Genomic DNA, 20,755 nt, shown 5'->3' on the forward strand with positions numbered 1-20,755 from the left:
ATGCATGCTGATAGTTCTTCTGCTTCTAGTTGCTGAGAGCTTTGTCAAGTGAGGCCTGTTCTCCAAAATCTCCAAATTCATTAGTAAAAGGATTGTTTACAGTTAATTTAGGCTCTCTTCTTGTCTGCTTCTCATACCCCATGTATCCTTCTTGGGTTATACCTATATTCACTTTGTCTACTTTCCTGCATTGCATTGCCTTGGCTTTCTTTCTTTACTCTCTACCTTTCAGGTCCACCTCAGCAGTGTTGTTTGTAGTACTTTTTTTACCTCTTTAGGAACCTTCCTCATAGCCTTAGGAGCCTCCAGTTCTGTGCCCTGCTCCCAAGTTTGGAGCAATATGTCAGATGCAAAGAATCCAATTCTCCAGGATTGATTGCTTGCCAGTTAGTGTACAGTCAGATTGTCCTCAGAAGATGTATAATCCAATAGCCTCCCTCAGCTTGAGCATCATCAGGTTATTCAAGGAACAAAACAACACTGTTCTTCCTTTTCTTCTTGGTTTCAATAATTTTCATACTTCAGATCCTTCCTTCTTGATTCCTGCTCTCCTATTCTCATCTGTTACTTATCCTATTGATCTCACATCTGTCTAAGTCTTGTATTTTCTAGTTCTCTCTTCTTTTTAGGCAACCTATACAGAGGAGGCTAGGGGAGAATTAGCTGTGGGGTCTCAGAGCGGGTCTCTTCATAAAAGGGGATGGGGAGGGAACAGAAGGAAAATAATAGATCAGGCTCAATTCAAATTAAAGGCCGGGGGAATAGCATATCTGCTTGCCAGATGGAATATCATCACTTCTACTCCCCCCCCCACTGCACCCAGTTCTGGGGGTTCACCCAATCCCCCAGAGTAGTTGGTGGGGTGCACAGGTGAATGAGAGGGAATAGCCAGACGACTATTCATTTGAATCGGGCCTAGTGGGTTTTGTTCTATGTTTATTGAGGCTCTGTTGGCTGGGTAAGAGCTCCCTGTAAATTATGTATTTTGCCCAATCATTTCCCCTCATCTCCCCACTTGCTTCATTTTATTTATCCCTAGCCCCTTCTGCCCCACCCCAAGAGGTCGTGTGTGTAAGCACCAGCTCCACCTCTATCCGGGTAAGTTGGGTACCACCACCGGCTCAGAGCCGCAATGGAGTCATCACACAGTATTCTATCGCATACCAAGCGGTGGAAGGAGAGGACAACAGCAAGCGTGTGGTTGAGGGCATTGGACACGAGCATTCAAGCTGGGAGATCAACAGCCTGGAGAAATGGACAGAGTACAAAGTGTGGGTGAGGGCTCACACAGACGTGGGTCCTGGGCCAGAGAGCATCCCGGTCTGGGTTCGCACTGATGAAGACGGTAGGTTCCTGACCCATGACTGAAGGTAACAAGGGCTCTTTTGGGTCCTGCCAAAGGAATAGCATTTGTAGTGCTGTTCTCGGCTCTACAGAAAGGGGGGTCTAAATGTAGTCAATAAGAATGATGGGGTTAATATGTATGAAATATAATCAAAATGCCTGCTTCCTACATGAATCTGTTCCTCTTCTCTATCACATGGGCAAAGCAGCTCTCTATCAAGGACATTCTGAAGCAAAAATTGCATTGTTATGGCTAGTCTGTCAGATATGTCATGCCAGCTTAAATCTCTTCTGTAGAAAGTGCCAGTCCTTGCACTGTCAGAAGGCACTTCCCAGGCTGCATCCTTGCCTCAGAGACCAAAAAGGGCACAGAGAGGCAAATAGAAAAAGGGAGCCACTCAGTAAACTGAGAGCAGGCATACTTCAGTTGTACCACCCATGCTGTGCTGTTGCTTGCACCACTGCAACCCTGTAAAGCCTTGCATAGCAATGTTCATTGCCTACTTCTGAAGCTTGCTTGCACATCTGTATGTCCTGCTGCCTGAATTGTTTGCTTCAGTTCTCATTTAGCAAAGCCTTAGCCGGAGGGACACTGCTACCCTAGAAATGTCGCAGCAAGCTCTCTGCATAAGTTTGAGGTCCGTACAGTTGGCTCTTCCAGCTAAGCTCTCTGTCAGGAATGGTTTTAAAACCTTCTGATGCACTCATTTTTCATAGGTGGTAGCACAAAAAGGGAGTGAGAGTGCTTTTTGAATCTTGAAATATTACTGGTAGCTAATATACCCTCCTCATAATTGGGGTGACCTCCATTGACCCAACAATTCAGTCCCTTGGCAGTTGCTGTTAGCTTAAGACTCTGCCCTTTATCGGCAGGTATAGGTAAGTCTCGTGATTGCTGTGCCTTGACAGAACCATCACAAGCACTTTCCCAGCCATGTCTAACTGTTGGAGCAGAAGGGGAGTGTTGTCCAGTTACTACACTGCAATGTAGTTTGCTTTCCACTAATTTTTCAGATGAGGAATAACCATCAGGGAAAGACACCCCATTTTGCAGTTTATGGAGAAAGATGGAATGAGGTCCATGATCCCCTTTCTCATTCACCGATTAGGCTTGCCTCCTCCCCCTGCTAATATATGTATCTTTCCCCTCTGTGCTCCTCTTCAAGTAATTATCTGCAATTAAGAGTGAGATCTGTGGAAACAACCAGTTGCCAGAGGGTGAGCGGCTGCCTTGCCTGCCTGCCGCGTGTCTGCATAGAACAGTCCTTACAGGTTCCATCCAGTTCTCTGCCCCCAATTAACCTTGTTCTGCACTAGCAAATGGGACACAGTGTGTTTACAGGGGCTGTGGATTTGCCCTGCAATAACAGAATTCTGGTCTTATTTTTTTCAAGCAAATTCTGAGTAGCAATACAGCAAGGATACTCTCTGGAAGGAACACTGTTCTCGGAAATCATTCTGTAAGCTGAATGGCCAGCCAAGAATATGAGTCTCCTAGGACTGCCTTCTTCCCTCATTACCAGCCTCCCACTTTAGGCTATAGAGCAGCTGACCTTAGAGCAATTTTAATAAATTTAATAAATTTTCATCAGTGGCAGCATTTGGACACAGTAAATCATTAATTTCAGTCCAGTTTCAGGCCCAGACTTTACACCAAAAAGCACCTTAGTCCCCCTGGTTGATGACATTTGTTCGAAAACAGATGAGGGGAGTGTAACCCTGCTTGTTCTCCTTGATCTTTTGGTGGCTTTTGATACCTTTGACCGTGGTATTCTTCTGGAGCAACTCCCATAGCTAGGGGTTGTGGTTTGTTTTTCCATTCACTAATAAGGAGGTATGAAGTGGACGCTCCTGGCATATTCATGGTAAATCATTAACTATATTCCCATTGTGCCTGTAATATGTCCACTCATTGATATGTATGTATTGGGTTGTGTGGGTACTAGTAATCTAGACAGAGCTTTGCATCTCCTTATGCCACGCCTTGAATAGCAGGACAGCTTAGTCCCACAGTACAATCATGGACATTTGCCATTCACTCTACTGTAATCTGGGTGATGTGTGTCTCCTCCACCCCAGAAGCAATGCTGTTGTCTCTGATGAAATTTTCTCATGTGCCTTCCAGTGCCCAGTGCTCCACCTCGGAAAGTGGAGGTAGAATCAGTGAACTCCACAACTATTCGTGTTACCTGGAAGTCACCTATCTCTAACAAGCAGCATGGCCAGATCCGAGGCTACCAAGTCATCTGTGTGAAGCTGGAGAATAATGAGCCAGTTGGGTTGCCTATCATGAAAGACGTCATGGTAGCAGAGTCCCAGGTATATCCTGGTATGAGTGGGATGGATGGATGCATGCATGGACAGACAGATAAATAATATATTTTGGAGAAGGGTCTGTATTTGCTTTGTCATGGGCTTTTTCACTTTATATGGTTAGAGAGAAAGAGCTATATTATGGCAAAGAACATGCATTTTCTTTGTTACAGGCTTCCTTACTATAGTTGAGAGCCTAAAACAAATTTTGGGAGAGAACGATGTGAAAAGGGTTGAGATGGAATGAACTGGGAGTATCAGGGAGCAGGACAAGGCAGACGTTTCTGGGACTTCTACAGTTGCAGTCTAGGTGTGATCATTTGTGAGCTAGACTGTTTGAATGGCACCCAATAGGATTACTGGAGAGCTATGTTGACTAATTAATATATCTCATTAATACAACACTTGATTCATTTGCATCTTTCTCAGCAGGGAGTAAAGCACAGCCAACCCCCCAACACACATACAACCACTACCCACCCCACAAACAACCCAAAACCACCCAACAAGGAGTGGGGAGGGGGAATAAAGTGAGACAAAGACCTGCTAGCTCAAGACTTCACTGCTCAGCTTAGACCATCATGATTCCTACAGACTTTGTCGAATTTTTGTATTTGTGAAGCAGCCCAGCGCCTCTTCCAATTTCCTCAAAGTTGTCCTTTAGGCTGGTGAAATTAATCATCAACTTGCTGCCGTGTTCTTTTGGTCTTTGGGGTTAAAGATTTGGTCCCAAGTAAACTATGCTGTTAATCTTCTCTAAATGAAATAACTTGATTGCATTTGCTTTTTGAACTGGGGGAAGGGGTTCCTCTGTTAGAGAGAAAATGAACCTTCCTGGGCATTAAGAACAGATTTCACCACTGTTCTTTTAGAACACTAAGTTTGCAAGTGCATGTTCCATGGTCTCCTGTCCTTCATGGGCATGTCTCTGCATTAGTGTTTCCCCATATGGCAGAGATCAGAGGCTAGCTAATGTCCCTTCCCATCTGTCCTTTGAAAGGTAAAAATGCATTATAGTAGTCTGCCGCCATATCTTGCTGAGTTCCTAGATTCTTCCTATCCTACTTCCCTTCCAGGGTAAATTTATATAGAAAGGGGTTTCATAGGTTCAGTTTACCTTGCTGAAGGTGGGAACTGAGACCTTATGATAGGGAAACATTTCCTTATGCCCCCCCCCCCGTACCTCTTTTGTTCACTACCTATGGCTACAGTGCTAAGTGCTTTTATCATGCACATTTTATTGACTCTGATATTCCTCAGCCATGTGACTGGGAGCGAGTCCCAAAAGAGTTAAGAACCAATTATGTAATATTTCTGAGCCTGGCAGGTTAGACTGCCACCTCATCCCACTCCACCACTGTCTTCCACTTGGACCTTAGAGACAGAGGCAGGGAATCTTCAGACCACCTGGGAGGTTTGCTTGCCAGGCTGCTTTGGGTAAAGAATGCCCTTTCCCATTCCTCCCCTTCCCCCTTCAAGTGCCCATCCGTCCGTCATATTAGTTGGGACCAGGAGGACTGCCTTACCATATACACACTTTCCTGCTTCCTGGAATTACCTAACACAAAAGCCAAATAGGGTTCCACCTGGCCATATAAACCTGCTGTCTCTTAGCTTAGCTACACAGTCTGAGTAACTCATTGCTCAGATGCAGACCAAGTTGGATTTGACCATTCCTGCTTCCCTGCTTGCCTCTAGCCCTGGCATTGCTTCATTCTGATTTACTTCCTGATGCCATGCTTCATTTATTTCTTATGTGATCATCAAGTTTCCGGCTGAGATGCTTCACAGTATTTTGTAGAGCTCATGCCTTAGGACAATCCTGGCTCAGTTCATCCTTGGATTGGATCTGGGCTGTTTTCACACCTTGTACTTTGATACTGTGTGGTATCAAATAAGGCATCTAACGGTAGAGTCTCTTCTCAGACTGTCTGATTTGCAGCCACAGGCTTTCCTCCTTATGGAAATGTTCACACATAGAGGCATAGAGACAAAGACTATATAGATGGAACAAATAAACTTGGTCAGTTTATTCAGATGACTATAGGAAAATGAAGCTGATGTCTGCCATTTCTTACAATCCCATACATACTTAAGATTATGTATTAAAATTACATATGGGAGGTTTCAGGAAGCAATAATCAGTTCAGAGAACAAAAATGAACACGATTTCCTAGCCCTCGTATATGTAGATAAGGAGAAATATGAATGTGTAGGAAGCACCTGAAATTTACCCATCAGTTAGAAAAGGGTGGATTTGTCTTCCAGTACTTAGAGTTACTGTTTTGAAGTCAGGTTACACCCTCCTCCCTATTGTGTTTAGCATCTCACAATTAATTTAATCCAAAGGAATAATCTAGGTTATCAAAGCACAATAATTTGGTACAAAATTCATTTGGGTGTTGGCGCTGTGGGTTAAACCACAGAGCCTAGGACTTGCCGATCAGAAGGTCGGCGGTTCGAATCCCTGTGACTGGGTGAGCTCCCGTTGCTCAGTCCCAGCTCCTGCCAACATAGCAGTTTGAAAGCACATCAAAGTGCAAGTAGATAAATAGGTACCGCTCTGGCGGGGAGGTAACCGGCATTTCTGTGCACTGCTCTGGTTCGCCAGAAGCGGCTTAGTCATGCTGGCCACATGACCCGGAAGCTGTATGCCGGCTCCATCGGCCAGTAAAACGAGATGAGCGCCGCAACCCCAGAGTCGGCCACGACTGGACCTAATGGTCAGGGACCCCTTTACCTTTTATGTCTTTAGTTTATCTAGCTCCATATTTAGTATTCACAGGAATACGCAAACGGGATATTGTAGAGTTGGAAAAGGCTCAGAAAAGGGCAACTCCCCTGTGAAGAGCAGTTGCAGCATTTGGGACTTAGAGAAAGGGCGAGTAAGAGGCGAAACAATGGAAGTCAGTACACTTATGCATGGCATTGAGAAAGTGGACAGAGAAACATTTTCCTCCTTTCTCATAATGCTAGAACTTGTGGACATCCCTTGAAGCTGAACATTTGAGGATTCAGGACAGAAAAGAAAGTACTTCTTCATGCAGCACATAGTTGAACTATGGAACTTGCTCCCACAGACAGCAGTGGCAGCCACCAACTTGTGTGGCCTTAAAAGAGGTTTAGACAAATTCATGGAGGACAATGCTGTCAGTGGCTACTAGCCATGAGGACTGTGCTCTACCTCCACTGTCAGAGGCAGGATGCCTCTGAATACCAGTTGCTGGGAATCACAGGAGGGCAGAGTGCTCTTGCACTCAGGTCCTGCTTGGAGGCTTCCAACAGACACCTGGTTGGCCACTATAAGAACAGGATGCTGGTCTAGATGGGCCATGTTAAAAAGTTGCAAGCCTTCAGAATAGAATAAGAGCATAGGCAGCTGTCTTATACATATATCACATCCACACTGTATGTTGAAAGCACATGGTGTCTCTCTTTCCCCCCACCCAAAAAAAAAAAAAATTCTTTTTTGGGAACTGTAGTTTGAATTTTTGCTCTATAAGGGATAAACTACAATTCCCAGGATTCTTTGGGGAAGCTATGTGCTTTAAATGCATGCTGTGGATGAGTCAAATCCAGTGGTCCATCTAGCTCAGCAGTCTCTGACAGCAGCTTGAGATAGCACAAGCACATAAATATGTCTTTAGAACTAGCCATCTCCACACCAAAGAACAAGAAGGATAGCAACCTCTCCTCTGAGACAAGGATTCTGTAACCACTTAAGTTGGCTTTATTAGCAAAATCCACATGATATCCATTGGTAAAAAACAAACAAAAAAGCCAACACCTGAAGTGAAGAATTATTGTGCATTCAGCAGGCGTGTGTATGTGCTTCTAGGGCAAATCTTCACTACAATGACAGTTCACACACAGGGGAAATAAATGTCAGGGTAGGGCTAGTCCAAGTAATCCATATCACAGCTCTCTCCCCCAGAACTGCAGACATGGTCAGAGAGACAGTGGCTATAGAGAGTCATGATGAAGACTAAAATGAAATGCTGTAAGGGCATTGCAGCCAGCATAAATACCAGCTGCCAGTGTTAGCTCTGCTTGTATTGGTTCTGGTGCTCCCAAGCAGTGGCAGCAGCTGAATCTTTTTTATTAAGGCCACTGCCTTCCTAAAACCCATTTATCTTACTCAGCAACGCTAAATACTTAAGAAGCAATTGGGCTGGTTTAGCAGAGAAATGTTTTTATCTGCAGGTGACTGTTTCATAAATTCAGACATTTGGCTGGAGCAGATTTCAGAGAGATGCTCCTTCTGTGGAGGTTCCTCTGATCTGTGAGGAGATTAGAGTCTGGTGAAGATGTCAGGGTAAACACTACATTTAAATAAACTGTTAAGATTGAATGGGTGCCACCAGGATGCTGGTCTGCTTCACATATTTCTGCTTTGCCCTTCAGGGAAATTGTGGAGTTCTCCTGCAGTTTGGAGCATTTTGCTCATTTGCACAGTCTGCTTTCACGGTCTGCTTATTGATATTGGCTTGGATGTCATATTTTCAATACATTTTATATATGCAAAATCTATCATCATTCTGGTATAATAATCATTGTTATCATTATCACCTCACTTTTCAGGAAACATTAGATGTAGCTTACAAAAATAAGTAGTAAAATAAAATACAATCTAAAAGAAATACATAAAATATTAAAAATAGCAGGAATAAAACATAGGAATTAAACAACAGCAGTCCATAAAGGCTCTAGAAGAAACAGATATTTCTTCCTTTATTTAAACAATTTATACCCCATTTTTAAGCTTCACAAAGGGCCCCCGGACATAATAAAAAATACAAGCACTGATGAATAATAAAACAGAATATAGAACAGCAAGGATAAAAACCCTCAAATCAAGCTAAAAGCTTGGTGAAGCAAAAAAAAAAAAATGTAACTCTCGAAAACTCCATTCAGGCTTCTTGGGGAAGGAATTGTACAGCTTGGGCACCACAACCAAGAAGCCCCTGTCCCATGTCCCAGTCAGTTGGATGTCCCCAAACAGCAGGATATGGAGTAGGGCTTTGAATGAAGAATGTAGTGGGCTGGCAGCCCTTAGAAACAAAATATTGTGTGTATGTTTTTCCTTTTTAAATAAAAGCTTAAAACGCTCAGAAGGCAGAAATCTCTTTCTAGTACCAAATTCTGTACAACTTCAAAGCATGAGGGAAATCAATTGAATGCACACAGGCTTGGATATAGTCTACTGCTTTTGTTTATAATATTTCTAACCCACTCTTCATCACAATGGATCCCAGAGTGGGGTGAAAACAAACATTCATATTGATAGAATAGTTCTGAGCAGGCAGCTGAGAAATGTAATTATTAATTAGCTTGAGAGAAAGCAAGTTTAATACAGATAGAGGAGCTCACATTCTGATATACACAGAGCAAGTTAAGGCACCTTTGCAATCTCACCTGCAGATGGCTGAGCAAGAAACCAGCCTTTGATGTAGCACACTGTAACCTCATAAGTTGCAACATTCTTGAGCAGTGATCAGCTGTGCATATTTTCATGTTCCTGTGAACAGACAGGATAGACGATCATATCATTGTCTTGAATAATTGTGCCATTTTGTGTCTCATTCATCCTAGGAGAATGGCTTCTCCTTTACACTGTTACGTGCTGCCAAAACTGTCATGCATGAACATTGTGATCAAGGATGTCTTCCCAACACCTTGCTCCCCCAGGAAGACCAGTTTGAATTTCTGTTGTGGGTTCCCAAACTCTTCTCCTGTAGACAAAGTGCCTAGCTCCAGTGTGGGCTAGAATTGAAACATACCACTGATTTTTCTGTTTGATATTCAGTGTGTGTTCTTCCCTATCTCCTCCTTTCTTTTATTAATTCTCCATCCTCTGAATCCCCCTTTGCATAGGTGTTGCCTAAGCATTTATAAAACATGGTTTTATTGTATTACTTTACTTGGGCCTGTGCCCCTGCTCTCACGGCTTGCCAGCCTTGTCTACATGTCACCCCTCCAAATCCCCAGCCCTCTTCCACTTTACACCTCAACACCGCAAACCTCACCCAAAGCCTCTCCCCTTTACACTTCACCACTGGTAGGGTGAAATGAAGTAAATGAAGAGGAGATAGTCTTTTCTCACCTTAGCACTCCTGCCCTGCTACAAGTTTCCTTTTAATTGTCCCACCACTGTCACTCAGAGAGAGAAAAAGAAATTGCATTTTAAAATGCAGGCTTTTTCTCTCCTTCCCGCAGCAACAGCCTCCCAGCAGAACAGCAGGCAGGCAAGAGGGGAAGGCAGACCAGGCAAGCAGAATGGGTGGCCCAAGTGAGCCGCACAGCAGCAGAAAGGTCAGTGTTGGAGATTTGGCTCTGCTGCTGCTTCCTGCCTCATTGTCCTCCAGTGCTGGACCAAAACTGTGGTTGCTGGGGAACTGCCCTGCCCTGCCCTGGCTGTTTCTCTGTGACTTGCCTGTCCACAACCCACACCACTTGCCTGGACCACCTGCCACCCGTGTCACTCACCTGCCTGTCTGGGCTTCCTGCCTGCTGTTCCGTCATCACTCTGCAGTTGGTCACACCAACTGCAGTGTGACAAACATCTCTTGATTACTTCTTCTACATCTCTTGATTACTTCTATGGGACATCATGTCTTTGCAGCAGTTTCAGGTCTTTCTTCCTACAACAGCTTTTGCTGCTGGCTGGTGCCTTAGTAGCCGTGGATCTCACTTGTTTTAAAGAGCTTGCTTCTGGGTTTTGCTGCCAGTGAAAACATATGTGTCGTTGCCAAACTCATTTGCTACAGAGCAAGTTGCAGCAAAGAGCTCCTCTGTCCAGACAGTTCAGTAGTATGAGATCACTTGCCTGCCTGGGGTGGGGTGGATGCGAATCCTTGTGAGCCTTCCTTCAGAACCCAAGCATGCTGCTTTGGAAGGCAAAGAGATGAGTAAATGAGACGTGCACCATAAATCTGCTTGCTTTGTAAGATGCACTTTAGGTAAATGCACTCTTTGCAAGAATTTAAGTAACTCTGCTTGGCGCAAGAAACTTAGAAATTGATTACACTGATGATCATGCTGCTTCTCTGGATGGTTTTTGAGGAAGCTTATCTCAGTACACAGCTATTGCTTATCTTAACAGGGAGGGTTACAGGAGTCTGAGAATAATGGTTGAAAGGGTTCAGCTGGTGGAAGGGGAGGGGGAGGGCAAGTATTGCCCTGAAGCTTTGGTAGGTCATTTTTCCTGATTTGGTTTGAGTCTCTTGGCTTGTGCTGTCTCATCAGAGGCTCTGGAGCCCAGCCACAGCATTTCACGAAGACATTTCTATGTCCTATTTCCACTAGGATCATTCACTACAGGAGGAACATACTATTTTCACATGTGTTTCTCCTTGTTACTGTTAATTCCTTTATTGCTAACAGTAGCAATATGTTGTTTCTAAAGCTGGTGTCCAGAGCTAGCATACGTACCTACATAATGTAACATATCAAACTCCCAGGTTAGTGTGTATAGGATTGCAGCCTTAGATAGTCTGCAGTTTGAAGAGGGGGGTTGTTTCTGTAGTTCTCGGGGGGGGGGGGAGAAAGAGAGCTACAATTCTTTGTGTGAGAGAGGTGTTTGTGGAAGAAAGCAGTAGATACACTTGGGGGTCCAGATAGTGCCAAATCTTGTGTGTGTGCTTGCATGTGTTAATAATCCATAGTTTGTCATCACAGTTCCCTTACTCTTTCCTCCTTCCTGTCCCCCCATCAGTTAAGGTTTAAGGACGCTATTGACCACGTAAGTACCATTTGTTAGAGTGTTTGCTTGGATCAGATGGGTCTGAGGATCATTTTGTGAAATCTGTGTGCATAGTGCTGTCAAAACACCCCTGTCAATCCTCAGATGGTTCTAGGGAGTTGCTCTGTGGAGCTTCCACCAGCCACAAATCCTGAGCAAATTGGCATTTAGATTGCTGCTAAATGCAGAAAAGCAATTGACATTTTTCATAATCTGTATTTCCAGCTTGTTGCAATGCAATTTCAGGCAGATGCGGGGGGAGCAGCCCACTTTCTACAGTCTTTGGTCCAGCTCGTTACATGGCAGAGTCAGATCTGTAATCTTTAAACCTCATTGATCCCAGTCGTGAAAAATACCCTGTTCTCTCAGCTGTGACCTTTGGTTGAAACAGAAGCTGTAATAAGAACACAATCACATTCAAACAGTTAAATTCAATTTTTCCAAGTAATTTTGAGATATAAATTTGGAGGAACAAGCTTGAAAATTACCTTTGGAGAAAGAGAGATTAAGTTACATACCCTGCTGTGACTTCCCTCGTCTCTTAGCAGAAGGACTTTGCTTAGAAGGGGTTTGCAGCGACAGCCCTATGTATGGTATCTCTCATTCCACCTTCTTTCTTTCCTCTCTCCCCCTAACTTGCTTTGTTCTAGTGGCATGCTCTTCCCTGTGTGAGAATTACTCTCCTGTGTGGACTGTGGTGATGACTACATCTTTTCATAGCCTTTGTGTTGTGTGTTTGAGTATCTCCCTCTATATCAATTTATTGCCATTGATTGATTTTGCTCTCTCATACAACTCCAGGGGGAAAAGGAAATCTTACTTGAACTCTGATTTTGGTGTCATTCTGATTTCTGTTTGCTAATTTGGGTTTGCAAATGAAAGCAATGAAGGAATAATCTGGGTTAGGTGGCTGAATCCTGTAACTTACCTGGGCTGCCAGTGAGAAAAAGCCTATTCACATTTGTTTGTTTGTTTGTTTTATTCAAGTAATTAACAATTACATGACAGCCAAAAACAAAGCACCCTGACAAACCAAGGTTCTAGGAAGAGATTGTGCTCTATCTATCCATCACAATACAGATTTATTCCTGGTTATATCACATTTTTATTTTTGTGCATTAACAGTCATTCCTTCATGCATAGGCTTAATGGTTGAAATTCTACTAGAAAACTGCTAGAGGTTGTCTTTGAGCAGGTCTTTCTCTGTGGAGTCCTTCACAAGGGTCCATATTTGCTAATAGAATGTAGAAGGTTTGAGAGAGCTGGAGTAAGCTTATGGTTACAAAGCCAACCCCGTCAAATGATCCAGTGAGATAGTTCAAGGTCCTACTGCTACTTGCCCCTGCTGGTGTCTCTAGCCTGCACAGCTGGGGACAATACCATTGAGAAGGTAACAGATCCTGTGGCCTATAGATCCTGTGGCCTTTGTTTTGTGTAGAATTTTATGCTTGCTCTCTCGCCTTACATTTTTCCTGATGTATGTAGCATGGGTAGTTTATTTTTAAGAAGCAAGACTCTTGAATACCGTGGTTGGTGAGCATGTTATGGCAAGTGGCAGATCCACTAGCTATATTGTTGCTCATCCCAGGGCCTTCTGCTGGAAGAGACAAGTGAGTGGTCTGCTTCTGTTCTGTTATATGTACTGAAGTTAACACTTTAACTGTGATGGAAGGGCTGCTACTTTCTTGTTACAATAGGTTTACAACCAGTCCTTTTCATCTTTTGCCCATGTATCTGTGGGGTAAATGGCAGCACTATGAACAGAGAAGACTGCTTCATGCCCTGTATTACATGACTGCCTAGCAGTTTGCCCTGCCAGGTATAGCAAAAGAATGTGCTTGTTTGTGGCCTGTTGATATGAGGAAGCACTTTGTCTCCGATAAGCATCTCATGACAATTAAAATTCAATATATGATGCTGCTGGAAGGTGCTGTTCATAAGTGAAAATAAGACACAGAACCTTGCCAGGCTCAGAGACTAAAAGACAAGACAACAAGGGAAGGCAAGTAGAGGGAAGTTTTAAATGTTTGATTTTTATATATGCTGTAGGCCATTTAGAGATGGATGGGGTATTTTTTATTTTTTTATTAGTCTGTAAGTACCAGAACAAAAAGAGATTAATTGTTAACAGACATTTACTTCCAGTTAGCACCAGCTTGATCTTCCCTTTCTGGCTGTCTTGCCAGGATGGAAATGGTGAAACTACTCAGTAGCCCTTGGTTGTCCTTTTACCAGTAACAAGTTCACTTGTGGTAGAAGTTGTGGGAAAGTTGCTCTTCCCTTCCCACTTCAGTTTGCTGTATTTTGTTGGGTCCCTGTTTCTTGCAGTGAACTTCCTTGGCTATCCAGAATTATATGCTGGGCAATTTGTCTAGAAATTGGGCTGCAACTAATGACTGCTGCAACTGCATTGGCAGTTGCAAGTATTGAGTTTGACAAGCTGCTCCAGACAAACCAACCCTTTCATCCCATGTTGGACATAGGAAAAAATGTGTGGATTTGTTCATGTGATTTAATGAAAATGGGTGCTTTCTGGCAAAGGGAGGTGCACAGGAAACACAACAAAAGTAGCCTATGACAAAACATACCCTGGCTTACTTCACAGAGACCAGAAAACACTGGATTGCATCAACTAACCTAGGAACATGTTTTCTCAATGCAACTTTCACTTGTCACCAGTGATGCGAGAGATGGAGGACCTGTATCCAAAGTAATCTCATTAAAAAGTTAATAAAACTTCAGGGTCAGTTTTCCTTCATGTGTGTTTTGAAGCTAAATGGGTCAAATATCCAAAGTACAGAAATGTTCTTATATTCCTGCCTTCCTTCATTTGATAACGAGCTAAAAATGTCTGTTTCCCACAGGAAACCCTCATAGGAGGCCTTTTACCCGAAACAACCTATTCTATCAGCATCGCAGCCTACACCACCAAAGGGGATGGGGCCCGCAGCAGGGACAAGGTGGTTACTACAAGTGGAGCAGGTGAGCCAATAGTACTACAACACATCTTTGATGGGCAAATCTACTCTAATATTTTGAGCTCCAAAATCAAAGATGGCAGAAATTTTAATCTTAAGAAGTGTTAGGAAGGTGAAAAAAGCACCTGTACCCTCGAACCTCTTGTTTTGCAGACTGAATTGCAGGTGATGGAGAAGCAAGGAGAAGAATGGAAACTTCCTCTCTTTAAGAACTGCTTCACACATTACAATTTTACTACAATGGAGATAATTTGCAGGCATTCTGGCATGCTGTGTCTAACAGCAGTCAGTCAGATGTCTCTGGGAAGCCATAAGCAGAGCAGGAGAACAATGACCATCTCCTGTTCATCCCAAGTATCTGACGTTTGGAACTGTACCGCTTCTGCCCATAGTTACCATGGCTAATAGTTGCTGGGAAATGCCTCTGCCTTGAATTGGCAAAATACCATGACATTCACGTGGCAGCTTCATCACAGCTTAGTCATCAACTCTCCCCAAATCCAGAATACCACTATGCTATTGTGAATTTGCTCTGAGTGCCACAGTCTGGCACAGGATAATGGTTATCTTGGCACTGTGCTGATACTGAATAGTTTTGTTGTTGATGGATTTACACGTCAATCTCCCCTGATTTGGGGGAAGGATGTGTCTCTGTTGTGGGTGGAACAGAGATATGAAACCATCCATTTTATACAGCAGGTGTTAAGCTTTGAAGGGAGCAGCCCTTAATTTGTGCTACATATATGAGATTTGGAATCCTGTTGCTGCTCAGCCATCACATCAACATTCCTAGCAGGAACCAGTTCATCAGCTCAAACACAGCACATTTTGATTGCAAACAGCATGCTATGCTCTCAACAGCTCGCACAGGTGGTGAAATTATAAAGATTGCTATGAAAATTGCCTGCATCAAACTAGCGGAGATTCCAGTTTTGAGTCTGGGCTTCTCTGCAACATCTTATATTAAAGCCCTGATTTCTTATCTTATGGCATTACCTTTCACTTTCTTTATCATACTGTCCCAAATCTACTTTCTCTAGGCTTGCTTCTGCAAATGGCAAGATTCAAGGAGTGGTTGCGGAAGTATGATGAGATTTAAGAGTCAGATACAAGGAAGTTTTGAAGACAGTATCCATCACAGTGTTATTTTTCATTGCAATTTTGGAAATAGTTACATTTGGAATAATTTACACTATAGAAGTTAGGGATTAGCTGTTTAAATAATTTGCCCCAGGGTTTGGTTCAGTGTTTGCAAACTACAGGCACAAAGGTTTTCACAAAATATAGCAGCTGACAAAAGTCCTTCAGAAGCTTGCACAAAGTGTGGCATTTGTGATAATCTTATTCATCCCGATTCCTTTAAGATCCTATAGCTTCCACTATAGGGTTCTCAACTCCCCTCCCCCAAAGAAATCAGATCTTATGATCAAGTAAGGCACATTTTACAGACAAACATATAGATTAAGGATATTTGTGAAATGTAGAAATTAGTTTTTTTCCATTATAAAATTTGGATTTTGTTTTGTTGCTGTTGTTTAATTGTGGAATTTGGAGGGAAGAGTAAACACTGATATGTTCAGAAATACAGTGCAGTTGTTTCTGGACTGAACCACTTCAAATTGCAGGTGGTTTGCCTTTTTGGACATTGCCCCTGTAAACTCCCTGCCTGTGGAAAGCATGCAAAGGAAAAGTCTTCTCCCAGATATGCTGCTTTTTTGTGTGCAGCTAATTTTAACGTGGGGAAGCATTCAAACATATTGATCTTTCATCTCTGATCTGATGCCAAATTGATAGGGAGTGCCGTGCTAGCTAATATTCCTTAGCAGGTAGATAAATTTCCTGAGTGAGCAACTCCGGCAGTGAAAAGGCCAGAACTCTGTCTCCCTCCCACTCATGGCATATCACCCTGTTTTTGTCCCACAGTCCCAGGCAAGCCTACCATGATGATCAGCACCACAGCCATGAATACAGCTCTGATCAATTGGCACCCACCTAAAGAGATGGTTGGGGAGCTGCTGGGCTACCAGCTGCAGTTCAAACATGCTGAGGAGGAGAAGATGAGGATTATGAACTTTGAGAAGAATGTGGATCACTTCACCGTGACTGACCTTTACAAGGGTGCCACCTACATCTTCAAGCTGGCTGCCAAGAATAGGGTTGGTCTTGGGGAGGAGTTTGAAAAAGAAATCACTACCGCAGAGGAGGCGCCAAGCGGTTTCCCCCAGAACCTGCACGTGGTGGGGCTGACCACCTCCACCACTAAAGTGACTTGGGAGCCTCCGCTTCTGGCGGAGAGGAATGGGAAAATGACCAACTACACAGTTGTGTACAGAGACATTAACAGCCAGCAGAACCTGACCAATGTTACGAGGGAAACGAGCATCACTCTGACCAACCTCAAACCTGACACAACCTATGACATCAAAGTTAGAGCCCACACTAACAAGGGAGCTGGCCCTCTCAGCCCCAGCATTCAGTCTAGGACAATGCCAATGGAACAGGGTAAGCGCCTCCCCTGTGATCAGTTAATGAACATCTATGGCAGAAAACAGGTCAGAGATGACCTGGTCAGTCTTACCTTCCTGAGCTTATAATTTTTTGGATGGGGGGGCATAGAGGTTGCATGACTGCATTTGTTTTTTCAAACACATACCCCATTTTCTGTTTCCAGATAAGAATTGTTGCTTTGGTGCAAACTGAACAGGCAGCTTCTGTGAAGAAACAGTGCCTCATAACTGCTACCTTTTGAAGATTGCTGTGTACACACTATACCTTTAAAGTACAATCGGAACACATTATTTTCCTCAAAGAATTCAGGGCACTGTAGTTTACCTCTTGCAGTGTTAAAAATCCTAGCAACCCATAACAAACTACAGGGCCCAGAGAGAGAATATACTTTGAACGTGCTTTAAATATATAGTTTGTACACAGTCTGTGACAAAGAGGGGAAGGTGGCAACACAGTTTGGTCAAAAAGCTTAAGTGTCCTAAGGTGCGAGAAGGCTTATTGAATCTACAGGAAAACACCAAATTTTGCTGCTACTGAGAAGAGTGGAAGGGAAAGGGTTAGTTGTCCAGTGTTGCCTCACGGGGGCCACTCAAAAGGATTCTTTCTAATTGCAGTGTTTGCAAAGAACTTTCGTGTCAGTGCTGTTATGAAAACATCAGTGCTACTTAGCTGGGAGGTTCCAGACTCTTACAAATCTGCAGTTCCTTTCAAGGTAAGGGAATATGTCTGTCACGTATGAGGACCCAATTAATGTGCAGTAAGGAAGAAATTAGAAAGTCTGTCTCAGGGACCTTCAGACCAAGAGTCTTGCTTTCATCAACCCAGTTATGTAAGCTGAGCAACCAAATCCGGAGAAACACCAGGGGGCTTGAGTCAGGATGTAAGAAGTGTGGACACCCCCTTGTCCTAGGTACCCTCGAGTCCTGACACTTGTTTCCTTTAGTCTAGATCACCAAGCATGGTAAATTAGCAGGTAAGTCTTTAGAAATTAGTTAAAAACTGGTACATTTCCAGACAAAACCTCTTAATTCCCTTGCCAGTTTTGGAGACTCATATATGCCCTTTAAATATTACTCTAGCTGTATGGGAATTGGTTTCCCATGAGTCCTGCACGGTGGAGTGAGGAATTCATTCTCAGCACTGGCACAATCTTTTGCTCAGAACAGACTACAATTAGGAGCCCAAATCCCCTGCATTCCAGGCAAAATGGTTTGATCCTACTGCTGATCATGAAGCATTTTTGTTCAAAACACAGGCAGAATTACACTTAGGGCAGGATAGAGATACCTCTAGATCCCAACAGGGCACCATAGTGTGCTGCTCTGCCTATGGTCGCTAGCAACATGACAGAGATAAGTAAGCACTCGTGACAGCAGGAGAATTCTATGCGGGGAATTTGTTCATAAAAGGCTAGTTCTTTGGACTCGTTCCTAATGCTGTATGGTCAGAGCTGCCTTGGAACCATCATCAAAACGGTTGCATAGTGTGGGCTTCAAAACGTAGTTGCCAGATTTTGCTGACGTAAGCAGAGAGTTGACAGCAGTTGCTGCCATGGGTTTGCCATGATGAGGCACAGGAGCAGATGGTGTTAGCGGCTCACTAGCTGAGGAGCAGCCATGCAAACGCAACGGGTGTAAATGAGCTTTCTTCTTCCTGTAGACAGTATTAGATGTCCAGGCCATGCACAAGTGCCAACAGAGTAACTGGCCCAGGAGCAGCTGGCCCAGGAGCAGCAGCAACTTTGCAAACAGGACACTCCCCCACCCACCTGTGCTGAGCTGCTTAATTCAAGTGTACAGGATGCCAGGCCAAAGCCTAATAATCTAACGAGCACCGCTGATAAGTCTCCATGGGAACAATTAGCATTATCTACACTTGATAAACAGTCTCGCACTAAATCTACATCCCAAAGGGTGTCCTCTTTCTCTTTAACAGATTTAATTAAGGCAGATATTGTTATGATTTGTGAACACTGAGGCGCAGGCTAAATATCATGCTATTTTTTATTGGGAATGAACTGAGACCTCTGAAATTCCTTCACTGAAGAATCAACAACAGGGCTTTCAGTTCTCCTCAGAGAAGAGTCGTTGCTTCATCTGGTCCAGGAGATAAAACTCCCTGCAAAGAGATGATTGGTCCTGTGAAGTGAGTGAGAAGTGATGTTATGGTGAGATTCCTGCTGCAATCAGAACCTGACACTGTCCCTGATCTAAGAGAGCTGCTTCCCTGCCTGTGTTTGATGCTAGAAATGGATTTTAAATGAATGCTGTGTTGGGGAATGAGAACTGATCATGAGACATTTTCATGAGGGCATAGGCAGAATGTTTTCAGACTAGTAGCCCTGGCTTCCACCTCCTAATATTGTACCTTGACAGATTTTTAGTAACAGATTCATCTTGCAGACTACTTTAGCTTCTCTGACACAGTAACTTACACCATTGTTGCCTAATCCAGAAGGCCCAGCAAGTGAGGAAGAGCCAAGCAGCCATCTCTACCCTAGATAACCGTACCACCACCGCACTCCTTACTCCCGAATGGACGACAGAAAAAGTTGCAATAGTTATGGGAGCTAGGGACCGTATCTTTCTTCCTACCCACATGTGCAGACCAACCGAGCTGGGAGAAGGCAGCACCAACTCTTATTTCTCCATGGGGGGGGTTCATGATCTCTCAGATTTGGTATAGTCACGCTTATCAAGAGGTCAGCTTGATAACACAGTGTGAACATTGCCAAAGAAAAAAGACCCACGCCAGGAAGAGGAGTTTTGGAAAGAACTTTATCCAACCCTTTTCCTATCAGTTTGGGCTGAATCAACTGTTTCCCTCTGCTTACAGATTCTGTACAATGGCCAGACTGTGGAGGTGGATGGCCACTCCATGAGGAAGCTGATTAATAACCTGCAGCCAGACACAAATTATTCCTTTGCACTCACAAACCGGGGAAGTAGCGCAGGAGCCTTGCAGCACCGAGTCTTCATCCGGACAGCACCTGATGTCATCCAGAGCAAGCCCATTTCCACATACAAATATATCCATAATGGGCAGTTCACTCTGACTCTCCCCAAAGTGCAGACCTCTGTGCCAGTCAGGTATGTTTCTACTTTTTTATTATTTATGATGCTACCATAGGAGAACATGGTGTTGTATAGTTGGGGAAGGGTCTCCTGAGTCCCTGCAGAGTCTTGGTGCTTTTGCACAGGTAATAAGGGTGGTAATATAGGGAACTGTATTGGATTTCATAAATCATGATAATGGTGTAAATCCACCTACAACATGTTAAAAATGCTTCCCAATAGCAAGAGGTTACTAAAAATATGAGAGCACTCTGTGCAGCAGCCTTACCTGATCTGATGTTTTGAACTACAACTCCCAGCTGGCATGGTCGATGGACAAGGGTATCAGAGCTGTAGCCCAAAACATCTGGAAGGCACTAGGTTGGGCAAGGGCGATGTGCTGGATGTGATTAGGGTTCTGGATCTGGGCTACCATTTTTATGTATTATAACCTGCTCCTCTCAGTCACCTATCATTATATGAAAAATAGGGAGCCATAATCCCCATCATTAATCTGAAAGGGCCCAGGGTGTACTTTCCACACTGCTGCACAGTTACTTTAAATAATGTATGTAAATCCTAATAGGAGGCTTGTGGAAGTCTCATATGTGTTTTTGATCTCCCACCACTGAAAAAGGAACCAGATTATCGAGCTGTGCTTTCCCAGCTTCCAACACTATCACTTAGAAGCTGGCCTAGTGACTTTTATTAACTTAATACATGCCAGCAGGCTACAGCCCATGTCTCTGGGAAGTTCAAAGGAGGGAGTTGCAGGGCTTTCATGGAGAGCATCCCTCTGTTTGAAGTAGAGCTCACCC

The 20,755-nt window shown here is 43.7% G+C and overlaps 1 protein-coding gene and 1 long non-coding RNA gene across 13 annotated transcripts in view; one reads left to right on the forward strand and one right to left on the reverse strand.

Moving 5' to 3' along the window:
* PTPRF (protein tyrosine phosphatase receptor type F) overlaps nt 1-20,755 on the forward strand; it is a 523,498-nt gene that overhangs the window by 450,497 nt on the left and 52,246 nt on the right. For 5 of the 12 annotated variants that reach the window (XM_081865454.1, XM_081865450.1, XM_081865455.1 and 2 more), the window contains 7 exons: nt 1,040-1,345; nt 3,470-3,663; nt 11,372-11,398; nt 14,263-14,380; nt 16,300-16,878; nt 17,499-17,596; nt 19,720-19,973. In XM_081865454.1, coding sequence (XP_081721580.1) covers nt 1,040-1,345; nt 3,470-3,663; nt 11,372-11,398; nt 14,263-14,380; nt 16,300-16,878; nt 17,499-17,596; nt 19,720-19,973 — 1,576 coding nt within the window. The remainder of the gene's footprint in view (nt 1-1,039; nt 1,346-3,469; nt 3,664-11,371; nt 11,399-14,262; nt 14,381-16,299; nt 16,879-17,498; nt 17,597-19,719; nt 19,974-20,755) is intronic. The other 7 variants (XM_081865456.1, XM_081865458.1, XM_081865452.1 and 4 more) reach the window with 3 other exon arrangements.
* Nucleotides 6,408-11,363, reverse strand: LOC309343756. Its single transcript, XR_014157389.1, has 3 exons — nt 10,241-11,363; nt 9,761-9,813; nt 6,408-9,175 (listed from the first exon to the last, which is right to left on the reverse strand). It is a non-coding gene; the product is annotated as an uncharacterized lncRNA (long non-coding RNA).

Source organism: Podarcis erhardii, assembly GCF_964252035.2.
Source record: "Podarcis erhardii genome assembly, chromosome: 6".
Lineage (NCBI taxonomy): Eukaryota > Metazoa > Chordata > Lepidosauria > Squamata > Lacertidae > Podarcis > Podarcis erhardii.